The sequence below is a fragment of the Notamacropus eugenii genome, chromosome 6 (genome assembly GCF_028372415.1).
Source record: "Notamacropus eugenii isolate mMacEug1 chromosome 6, mMacEug1.pri_v2, whole genome shotgun sequence".
Classification (NCBI taxonomy): domain Eukaryota; kingdom Metazoa; phylum Chordata; class Mammalia; order Diprotodontia; family Macropodidae; genus Notamacropus; species Notamacropus eugenii.
In genome coordinates, this window is record NC_092877.1 from 151864175 (window position 1) to 151876663 (window position 12489).

General features: G+C 36.7%; 1 protein-coding gene across 6 annotated transcripts in view; it reads left to right on the forward strand.

Annotated features, from left to right (window-relative positions):
• Nucleotides 1-12489, forward strand: part of TMEM131L (transmembrane 131 like) — a 165609-nt gene that overhangs the window by 81738 nt on the left and 71382 nt on the right. For all 6 annotated transcript variants that reach the window (XR_011969734.1, XM_072621302.1, XM_072621301.1 and 3 more), the window contains 5 exons: nt 555-671; nt 1958-2068; nt 9734-9811; nt 9987-10140; nt 12421-12479. Coding sequence is in view for 5 of the 6 variants with exons in the window: in XM_072621302.1 (XP_072477403.1) it covers nt 555-671; nt 1958-2068; nt 9734-9811; nt 9987-10140; nt 12421-12479 (519 nt within the window). In the remaining variant the exon portion in view is untranslated. The remainder of the gene's footprint in view (nt 1-554; nt 672-1957; nt 2069-9733; nt 9812-9986; nt 10141-12420; nt 12480-12489) is intronic.

The following is a 12489-nucleotide window of genomic DNA, read 5'->3' on the forward strand; positions in this document are numbered from 1 at the left end:
ATGTTTATGTAAAGTTCAAAATTTTAGTTAAGAGCAGAGATTCTTAACTGGGTACCTTGAACTTTTTTTTAAAACTATATTTGGAAATGATTTGTTTCCTTTAAAATCCTACACATTTTATTTTGTACATTAAAAAATGTGATTTTTGAGAAGGAGTGCACTGACTTCTTGAGACCGCCCAGCAGGGTCTGTGACACATAAAAGGTGAAGAATTCCTGGTGTCTAGGAAAAATTTTGAAAAATTTGAATGTGGAGTTTGAGAAGAAAGATATTAAAAAAACCAAAAAGCAAAACATAAATGGCTTGTGTAGGGGTAGAGACTCCGTAATCCCAAATGATAATTAAAGGATTTGGGTTCTCTGTTGCCAGTAAACTTTTTGGTATGGTCTTTTTTAAAGTGCCCTCAGACTTGGGGATTCTGATCTGTTGTGGAAACTGTCATCCTTACTGTTTGTAGGTTTAAGTAGCATGAAAGTTGTCTAAGAGAAGAGATTATAGAGATACTTTAATTATTGGTTTTGAGCAGGTGAAATTAATGTATACCTGTCTTTCAGGTGATTCCAGCAATGGGACAAACCTCCTTCAGAATCATTTTTTTACCAACTGAAGAAGGGAGCATTGAAAGTTCTTTATTTATAAATACATCCTCTTATGGAATTATTTCCTACCAGGTGAAGTAATTTTTTTTCTCCTGTTCTAATAAATCTGTTTCATATTAGCTTTATTATAAAGTTTACATACAAAAAGCCTATAAAAAGAAAAAAAGTTAAGTAGTTTTGGAAATGTGGGCATTGTGCTCTAAGATTTCCAGATTCAAAAGATCCATAGCCCTTTAGTTACTTCAGTCTTACTCTGCTTAAACCTTTCTTCAGGCCCTACTTGGACACAAATCACTGACTTGTTCTGTGCTATATAGCTCTCACATAAGTGTGACCTCATATTGGTCTCTTGATTTTTGACAGATATTGGAATGGGGAAAAAGACCCATTTGAATATTTAGTTTTTGTATTGTAAAATGTAAAAGGCATTCTTTTATAAAAAGCAACTTGAGAAGGCAATAATTTTGTCATTCTTCCCATGTGGACTCTTTGGGGATGTGTGAATTTCTTTTTGATTATTGGGATGACCAAAAATAATAATTTTATCAATTAAGTCATAGTTCTTCTAACTGAATCCAGGCATTTTGAGGGCAGCAGTCTTTGACATGCCTAAGTAAAAAAAAAAAAAAGACAAAATTCAAATAACATACTTGTTAAAATATTCTGGATAAAGCAGGGCCTTTATAGAAGTTTGGAGCCATATGGCATTTAAAAAAAAAATACAATGTTATTTTATTTTTTTCTCAATTACATGTAAAAACAATTTTTGATATTCATTTTTTATACTTTCTGAATTTCAAATTGCCTCCCTTTTCTCACCCTTCCTTGAGAAGGCAAACACTTTGATATAGATTTTATATGTATAGTCTTGCAAAACATATTTCATATTAACCAAGTTGCAAAAGAGAACATAGATACTCCCCCAGGCCCTAAGAAAAATAAAGTGAAAAATAGTATGCTTTGATCTTCATTCAGACTCCATCAGTTCCTTCTCTAGTTATGGATAGCATTTTCCATCATAAGTCCTTCAGAATTGTCTCAGCTCATTGTATCATTAAGTCATTCACAGTTGATCATCTTACTGCCACCATGTACAATGATCTTCTAGCTCCATGCAGCATTTTTATGAGAGATTTTCTCTGTGTAGTTTGCAGTCTACATAGTACAAAAAGATTCAGCTTATAGGCCCATGGTTTGCTGGGGAAGAAGGCATTTAGAAGCATAGGATCCTTAACTGATGAAGGGCCTTGAAACTTAGTATCAGGAATATAGACTTCATCTGGAATGGTAATTGATTGACATTTGATGATTGAATATTGTATGTTTTCATAATGGTATAATTTGTCTCTTTTCTCCAGGTCTTTGGAACTGGAACTCCACAATTCTCCACTGAAGGGTCAACAAAACAGTTACCAAATGCTCATTTGCTGCTTCCCCATGTCCAGAGTATCCAGATTTCACAAACACAGGTAGGTTTTTGGGAGTGAAAGATTGTTTGGAGCCCAGGAAGGAATTGCCTCACCTCCCTTTTGTATTTCTTAAGAAAAGATGGTTACTGTGGTTTCCCAGGCATTCTTATCTAGAGCCTTTCTGAGGAATAAAATATGGTCTTCACATTAGGTCATTAGGCCATCACATGAAGTTGTCTTTGAAACTAAGGAGTAAGAAGAGGAGGCTATTCATGTTCTCTCCTGGTTATGAGCACTTCAACCCTTAGTAGTTATAGCTGACTTAAGGAAACATAACTCCATAATGTACTATAATGGACTATTATCCAAAAATGTACAATAGGTTCAAGGAAGTTGTAGCTAAGCTAAGGAAATACATAGCTCCATAATGGACTACTAATGGCAATTTAGACATGGTAGCAGTTCAGCCCTAAAATCTGAGGGCAGTATTATGGACTGCATATAACTATGCTGTTGAGTCACATAGCCCTTTAATGTCCCTTTGAGTGAGTATTATGACTGAATACAAGATGAGCTCTCAGTGCAGCATTTGTTTCTTAGGTATGTGCTTTCTGATCTCTGTATCTGTGAGCATTGTTCTTTTTTGCTTGTGAGTAGGATGGGGTTGAGTTTTGCCAAATTCTTTCTCTTTACATTTTTGTTCAAAAGGAGAAGGCTTGCTGGTTGCGGGGAAAGAGGGGTACTTTTAGAAATGAATGTAAGGTTAAAAAAGGACCAAAATAAATAAAATCTAATGTGTTTGTGTGTGTGTATTGAATGACTGTCCCTCAGCTCCAGACCATGCTTCTTGGCGTCTGTTTTCTAGAATTAAAAAGTCCCCTATATCTCTCTAAAATAGCTTTTAAGGTTGTTAACTTTAAAGTTGATAAGTAGTGACCATGTCTCTTTCCTATAAGTCCTATACCCTTATCACTACTGCGTTTTTGGGGGTTGTCAATTTTTCCTCAGCATAGTCTCACTCTTTTTCTTTTCGATAGCCAGTTACATCAGTTATTAACTTCCGGGAAAGTGAATGATACATAGTAAATAATTTTTTTGACTTTTCATGGGGTAAAACTTATTACTCTGTGGGTAGCTTTCTTTGCCCCTGCTTCTTTCTTGGATTTTTCTTTTTTGTCTGTCTTCCCAGCTCCACCACTTTAAGATCATTGAAGTTAGGAATTTTCATTTATTTCATCTTGGTATCTTTATTTATTTATTTATTTTGTGATGCTTCACAATTGCTTAATGTTTCTTCGGCATGGTAACTCTTGCTTGGACCTTCCATACCACTGAGGTCCACAGTCATTTTTAGCTTTCTGACAAGCTTTATTCCTCCCCTGCTTTGTTGTACTTTGAGAAGTGAAGGGGTAATTTTTTTTTTTTTGCTTAATTTTTTTCTGGGTTTAATTAAATGAGTTCAACTATATTAAAGTTTAAATCCAAAATGAAAGTTAGTGAAGCCTAATATTCCATTTGTTATATCACAAGTGCGGCAAAAATAGTGCCTGTCATAGAAAATATTTACACAAATAGAAGGAAGGAAAATAACAAATTGTTAAGTGCCTGCAAGGGGCATCTAGTTGGCAGTAGACAGAGTGCTGGGCCTGGAGTCAGGAAGACCTGAGTTCATGTTTGACCTTAGACACTTACTGATTGTGTGATCCTGGGCAAGCCATTTAACCTAACCCTATTTGCCTCAACTTAGACTCAGGTAAGTTTGTGTGCCATGTAGATGGTACTGTGATATATTCATTTATTTTGGAGATTGATGGTTATGTTGATAGAGGCCAAATCTTCCTCTTCTTTTCTAGCATCATTTTTGGTTCATATTTGTCAGAGGAACAAATCACCTCATCAGAGTGGCTGTTGTTTGAGACATGGAAACAACATTATTTTGTAGAATGCCATATGGGTTGTAGACATTGGTGTGTTAGCTTTTAGACAGTGAAGCTATAAAATGACAGAGAAGGGAGGGGCCGCTTGGTGATGCAGTGGATAGAGCACTGGCTCTGGAGTCAGGAGGACCTGAGTTCAAATGTGACCTCTGATACTTACTAGCTAGGCAAGTCACCTAAGCCCAATTGCCTCACACACATACAGAAAAAAAAATGACAGAGGAAGATAGACTCAAAGGAAATAGGAATTTATCATGGAAGGAGATGAAGTTGTGTTCCAGAAAGAGTAGTGCCTGGATCACCAAGCTGAAAGCTCAGATTCTGTCTTGGTTGCTTCCTGTCTGTGATTTTGGGCAAGGCTTCTGTGTGTCTTGGCTTTCTTGTGTGAAATGAAGAGTTTAAACTAGGTGACCTGAGATGTTAAAGAGGGGAGAAAGAGCTCTGAAGTCAGCATCTGGGTTCAAATGCTAACCTCCACTGTGAACTGCAGCAGTTCACTTAACCTCTGGGTCTTGGCTTCCTCATCTTTAAAATGAAGGAGTCAGATTGGATGACATCTAAGGTCCCTTCCAAGATAACCCAGGTCTCATGGACTATGTTTCTATTACCATGTATCTCATTTCATTAGCTTTTGTTATGTGAACTCTTAAATTTTTCCCCTAAATCACTCATTTGTATTCTGTTTGAAAGAGAGACAACTTGGCACAATAGGTAATATGCTGGGCTACGAGTCAGGAAGACTGGGTTTAAGTCTGGCCTTTGACATTTACTAGCTGGGAGACACTGGGCAAGTCACTTACCATCCTCATGCTTTCTGACAACCACATCCCTAGGACTTGTCATCTAAGTTATAACTAGGCCACAGTCAAGTAGTCACTTTGAAACTTCATGTTATACAATCACAGAATGGGAAGGGACCTCGGGGGCCACCTTGTTCCTGAGAAACAGTCACCCACCTTCCATTTGGATGATTTCCACTCAGGATAAGCTCACCATCTCTTGAGACAGCTGGTCTAGACAGTTCTGGTGGGGAGTTATTCCCTAATGTTGTAGCCAAACCTATATCACTTGACACTGTTTATTCACCTTTGTTAGGCCCTCAAGGGCCTCTTCTTGTCCATGACCATTTTGAAATATTCTGATGGGACTTGGCTTATGTGGGTGTACAGTTCTCATCGATTATTGTGTTTAAGTGAAATAATAATGCCCCAATCCTTTGAAGTCACTGTCATTTATTTTTACTATGTTTAAAAGCTTCATTGATGTTATTACTCTTCTGAGTTACACTGGTTTAATTCCTTTAATTTCTTTCATAGGGTTTTCTTTTTCAGAGTTTTCGCCTCCTTAAATACCTATTAAAAATGCCACCTTGTCTTTGGAACTTTCTCTGTTTGATGGGATGGCAAGGAAATCTATTACTGTCTTGCACCACCTATCCCATTTTCTTACCTCTTAAAAATAAAACTGTGAAAACTAAATTTCAAAATTGGTTTACTGCTCAGTTTTTATATTATTGTACAACTCACTACATCCTTCTACATATACGTCCACACAGCATATATACTTTAAACCTAAATTTCAGTGTATATTGTAGGTGTCTGGATCAGTTATAATTTGCTGGTTGTCAGAAAAGTTTAGGCTTGGAGCTGAGTGGCCTGAATTGTAGGTTAGAACTCCCCAGTCGGCCGTTTGATATCTTGGCACATTATCTAACTTCTCCAAACTTCAATTGCTTCAAATGTCAAGTGTAATGAACTTTGCTTGCATACCCTGACATGAAGAGTAATAAGGAATTGTTGGGTTTATGAAGAGTGATGCTGCAGACTTGGTTTTTTTCCCCTTTTATCTCAATCTCAAAGAATACTCACTCTATATGTTGTAGATTTCTTAGAGTGACCAGAAGGAACATGAAGGGCCATTCAATCCCAACTTATTTTAGGGATGAGGGGGCTAGGGAAGTTCAAGTGTCTTGTTCAAAGTAACACAGATAACAAATATTAGAGGTGGCATTTGAACCCAGGTTGAGAGGCACTGACCCCCACCCCCCACCCCTCACCAGCCCCCTCCTTCCCCGAGAGGCGTAGAATTCTATATAGGATCTACACATACATACCTATTGAATACATTTTCACTATAGTCATGCTGTGTAGAAGAACTAAAATAAATGGGAGAAATCATATAACAAACCAGAACATAATACACACACACACACACACACACACACACACACACACACACACACACACACACACACATCCACACATCCACACACATCTGCTACATCTTACTGTGGAATTCCATAGTTCTTTCTCTGGATGTGAAGGCATCTTGCTTTAGAAAACCATTGGGAATTTTTTTTTTAAAGTCCTTGCATTGCTATGAAGATTCAAGTCCACCAGAAAAAACTCTCGTACACTGTGGTTGTTGCTGTGCACAAAGTTCTCCTGGTTCTGCTTCTTTCACTCAGCGTCAGATCATATAAGTCTTTCCAGGCCTCTCTGAAGTCTTCTTGTTCATCATTTCTTATGGCGCAATAATATTCCATTACATTCATATACCATAATTTGTTCAGCCATTCCCCATTTGATGGGCATCCCCTTGATTTCCAGTTTTTGGTCACTACAAAGAGAGCTGCTATAAATATTTTTGTACGTGTGAGACCTTTTCCCATTTTTATGATCTCTTGGGGATACAGCCTAGAAGCGATATTGCTGAGTCAAAGGGTATGCACATTTTTGTAGCCCTTTGGGCATAGTTCCAAATTACTCTCCAGAATGGTTGGATCAGCTCACAGCTCCACCAACATCTCCCACATCCTCTCCAACATTTATCATTTTCCTGTTCTGCTCAATTAATTATTGCAGGCAATGGTGTAGGAGATTATTTTAGCTCTTAAACATTAGTTGATTGAGATTAGCAGGATAAGGAGCCAGTATTATAAAATGAAATAATATATGTAAAGTGTTTTGCACACCTTAAAGTGGTATATGATGTTAGCAATTACTATATCAGACTAGATATATAGCTATGTTAGGTATAGAGGCTTACATGGGTACATAAAATGACATTGCATGACTTGTTTTGGGAGAAGGGAATAGTGGAGACTTTGAGTTCAGAGTTTTTTTTCCTTAATCTTGAGGTTCAGAAAAACAAATATTTTATTAAGCACCTACTAATGCGCCAGGTTACTAATGAAGGGGAGGACGTGGAGGGGAACAACCATCTCTATTTTTTTATTCTTAAACTTTTGCAGGTCTTCCTCCATAATCTCCATAGGAGTTTCCTCTTCCTCATAGTATAGAGCCGTTTTAGATCTCTTGATATTTTGTGGATTACCAGACTAGCACACGGTCTATCCATCTTGCTGTTTTTGCCCCATATTGCTACATGATTGATTTACTCACATCCTTTTCTAGTCACATAACTGATCATCTTTAATCCTAGTTCTCGTGCATTTCCTCCTTGGTAATGTGTTTCAGCCTGCTCACATTCGCAGTGGCCCCTCAGCCATTGCTGTGCGAGCCTCTGCTGTAGGTTTTCTTTTGAGATACAGCACAGCACAAGGTGACAACCAAATAGTGCCATTGGGAGAATATTGATGTGGCAAAGACCTGTGATTTCACTAATAGCAGAAATCCCCACACAATGAAACTCCCTTTTTCAGTGCAGGTCACTGTTTCTTCTTCAAGTTATAATCCTATGGGAATTGACTAAATAATTGAAGAGTTCCATGACTTCTTCAGGCTGCAGAGCCATTAACGTCACAGGTAGCACTTAAACCATCTTTCTGCCTGTGAGGTGTGCTTTCTCTCTGCTATATCATGCTGCCTCTTTTTATAACTACATTTTTTGTTATTTCTGTAAATGATAAAAAGGAAGTTTGAAAGTGCTAGAACTCCCTCTTGTGGATTCTTTCATTTTTTTCACATTTTTCACTGAAATTTTTTCTTATGCCTTCTTAATATGTGGCATATGACTTTTAAATAAATCATTAAAATTATTAAAAAATATTTCTTGCTACTTTCAGTATTTTGCATTGATGAAAAGTACTAAAAAATAGCTATTAAAAAATAACCCAAGTGCAAAACATTCTAGGCTCTTAGTCACTGTGCAGGAGATATGGTCATAACAGATTGCTTCCTTATGTGTAGGAAATCTGTTTCTTTAAATATTCTCTGCATATTCTAATAGAACACAATTGAACTGGAAAATATATATATTTGTATATACACAGAGACAGTAAGTAGCAAATTTAGAAAATTAAAGGATTATATTTGGTAATTCTGTGATTTCATTCATGTAGCTGTACCAGTGACCCAGAAATCAGTCAGCAAACATTTGTTAAGCACTCACTCTGTTCCGGACACTGTGCTACCTATGGGGATACAAAAAAAAGAGACAAAAGATGGTCTTTGCCATTAAGGGGCTCTAATGGAATAGATCTGTGTCTAATAACTAGATAACAATAAAAATTCATAACTTTTGAGCCTGGCTATCTTTTGGCCATGTCTTCCTATATAAATTTTTGAGGTGCGTGGGGAGTGATAAGGCAGAGAAGAGAGGTCCACCTGATATGTTAGACCGAGATTGCTTTACATTACCTAGGTAGCACTGTGACACTCAGGCTGTTAATCAGTTAAACTTGTGGTTCCATTTCTGGTTCTCTATTTTCTTGATCTCTTCTTTTACGTGGCTTCCAGTATCCAGTTTTTCATTGGGAAATTGATGAAGCCTCATCTTGACCATTATGTAAAACTATTTGCATGATTTTATTTGGTGGGTGACTTAAATACATTTTATTAGGGTAACAGTGTTGAAAAAAATAAACTTAAAAACACTTTTGTAAGCTGTTTATTTTCCAATTAAAACAATTTAGATTGGAAACACAGGATCTAGATGACCAGGTTTTGATGTATAAGATGATCAGTGATGAACTTTTCCTTTTGGGAGCTGTCTATATGCCTTTGACTTCTGTGCTTTCTCTAATGGTAGTTTGCTCAGTACTTCTCACCATGTGTTGCTGTGTTTAGGATGAGAACAATGACTTCTTCTCAGGTGAGAAGTACAATTAATAAAGGTGATTGGTTATTGTTTTTTTAATATTCTCTTAGATATTTGTGAGTGCCAGGCAACTATATTCTAAACTAGTACCGAAATACCTGCATTTCAGCAGAGCTGTGACTTTGTTCATTTAGACCCTCTTCACTGGTGCAGGTTTTTGTCCATTTCTGTAAATTCATCCATCGGATTTCTACTCAAGCCACTAGAGGACGCCTCTGGTTCTTTTGAGGATGGGCTTTCCTATCCATTTGTTATCTCTTGCCCTCCCTAAGTAACTGATCTGTTTCCTTTTATATCTTTTCCACTACTTCTCTTAAAGTCATATTTGACAGTATGGTAAAATCTCTTATACCCAACATTCATCTTTCCAAGGCTTTCATGTCCTCTACAGTTGTGAATCTAACAAGATTGTGGTTTTCCATAACTTTGTGCCGTTGACCTGTTTGGTTGTATTAGTGTTTAAAAAATGGGTGTTTGTAGCAGTAAGCAGCTTAGAATCATTACAAATGCACCGTGCAATTTTGTAAATGTGATCTAGCCCCTCGGACATATTAAAAAGAGGAGGCAAAAAATCTTGGAACCTTTACATTGCCACAAATATGTTTTTAGGGGTATTTGAAAAAGGAGCTTAGGATTATAAAGTCTCTTATCCTAATAACAGGGCACTACAGACTGAGTTTTACCAAATCTTCTTTTTAAAATTATTTTTTTCTTCTTAATCTTCCAGGCAGAAGCCACTAATACTAGTCTCTTGCAAGTTCATCTAGAATGCAGTTTACATAATAAAGTTTGTCAGCAGCTCAAGGTAATGCTTTTTTTTTTTTTTTAAAGAACATCTATATTTTAGAACTAAAAATCTTTCTGTGTTTTGGTGATTTTTTTGTGTGTGTTTTTGGGGGGAGTATTTTGAAGTCACCAAATTTATGTACTTTGGAAGACTTGATGAGTTTCTCTTCCCTTTTCCCTCCATCTGTCCTCAGAGTTGCTATTTAGAAACAGATGACACCTTGCTGCTACAAATGAGCATAATTCTAACCACGGAAACCTCCCCTGAGGAATATGAGGAGAGCAGACAAGATTTACTAGATAATCTCTCCATTGTTTATGTAGCTATGGACAAAACTGAGACCTCGGGTAAGGTGAAACCCTTGAAGCTTTAAAACATTATAATGCAGTTTTGGTGGGTAGAAAAACATTCATTGCTTGGAAGGGTTCTCTTGGGGATGGTTATCCCAAGACAAAGGCAGAAAGTCCTTTGCTTTACTCTAATTGTAAACAGAATGAAGGGTTCCACAATGTTTAGCTTAGCTAATTGAGGCAGTATTACCGTTTGGGGGGAAAATGGTAGCTACTGCTTAAGTACGCCCTCTGCAATCCTTCTAAAGCCAATTGAAAAAAAAGCATTCCATTCCCCACAGAGTTGCCTTGATAGTCTTGGATTATCTGACATATATTTCATTTGTTTCTTTTTCACTGTGAATGGAAACTCTTGACCCTGTTATTAAAATAATGGCATCCTGCACTTGGAGGAAGGTGTGGGTTTGACTCGGGCCTCTTGGACACTTTGGACACTTACTAGCCTGGTGAAAGTCTCTTATCACTTCAAGTCTTAGTTTTGTCATGGAAAATGGGCACAATAAGTCTTGGAATATCTACATCATTGGGTGGTTGTAAGGATCAAGTAAGATACTATATATAAAGAATTTCATGAACTTTGAAGTGCTATGTAAATGCATATTAATATTGTTATTCTAAATTTTCAGTGAATTACCAGATTATAGTAAATTAGAGCCAGAAGTTCCTGGAAACCTGTGAGTAGTGTAGTCTGTGAAGCTTGACCCTGGAAAATTTGAGTCCTACCTAACAGTATTAACTTTATTGCCCCTTAAAATTTATGGGCTTCAACTTTCTGGGCACTTTAGTGGGATAAACACTGTTTTTCATCCACAGCTCCATTATGCAGAAATATCTATTTTTGGTTGATTGATTCAATCAAAAATCTGTATTTTATATTACTTTGGAAGAAGGAAACCAGAAAACAATGAGAACTTACTTTTCTAGGGACAGGGTTTGGTGACAACATAAATTTTTTAGCCCTCAGAAATAATTTGTAGCAGTGGTTCAATAAACAAATGTTACTGTAATGATTTACATTTATTATAATGTTCTAAAATTTGCAAAATATTTGACATATGGTCTCTAGGCCCATTAGGCAACAAGCATTTATTCTTTGCCATGAATGATAGTATTTTCTTTAGTTATCTAGGTTATTCAAGGTTAGCATTTAAAGAGGGAGTGGGGGGGAAATCCACCATATATCAAATTCTGACAAGTTAAGAGTTAAAAGCAAGCCAGCATTTTGTAGGCAGTCTTAGATTATTATAATACAGGGTTTTTTCCTTTCCTTTTCTTTTTAAAACCTGGGGCCTCTGAGGATTCCTTGAATAATTTTCATGGGGTTTGTGAACTTGGATGGGAAAAAGTGGCATCTTTATTTTCACTAACCGCTAATTGAAATTCAGTATTTCTCTGGATTATTTGAAAACATAATACCAAAAAGGAGTTTATAGATTTTACCAGACTCCAAACTAAGACACAAAAGAGAATGAGAACCCTTCTGTAGTATCTTATGGTGCTTTTTAATCAGTCAGTATATTGGAAGACTGTTGCTTCCTGAAGGCAGCTATGGTGTAGTGACAACCAAGGACACTTAGCCTGAAATCAAGAAGACCTGAGTCTCAGTCCATCCTTAGATACTTTTGAGATGTATGACACCGGGGAATTCACTTAACATCGAACTACCTTAGTTTCTTCTCTTGTAAAATGGGGATGATAATAATAGCACCAACCTCTCAGAATGTTAAGTGCTAAGCACCTACATGGGATGATGACGAGTAAAATTGGTGGCTTAAAGTCGGGAATAAACATCTCTTGATGAACTTGAGGGATGTGTGTACGTTATTTGGCAAAACGCAGTTAATTTTCTACCAAGTCTCTTAATTTGTCTATACTAACCAAAAATATATTTCCTTTAAGTCATACATCCCTAAGCAAAACATAACAGGCACTTAATGTATGCTTGTTCCTTTCCCTTCTGTTTTCTTACCCTAATTAATAGTCAGTGTCCTAGAAGTGGCTGCTATATCTTTGGAGGCTAATGCAGTTGATCAGATTGACTGTCCTCTTGACTATAAAGCTCCAGTCTACCATTGGTAGCCTGTGATAACTGTCTTTTTCTGTGTGTTAGAGGGAAAAAGGTACAGTAAGAAAAAAATTCCCAATTTTTATTTCGATGAGGGAATCTTTATTACAACTTTGACAGAAATTTTAAGATGTTATTTCAGTAACCTTTATAAAAGGATATAAAATTAGGATAACTTTGTTTTAATTAAGTTACTTTGATTGTTTTGACAGATGATTCTGCAGTAAATATGTATGTATTACATTCGGGAAACAGCCTTCTATGGATACAGGTAATTTACT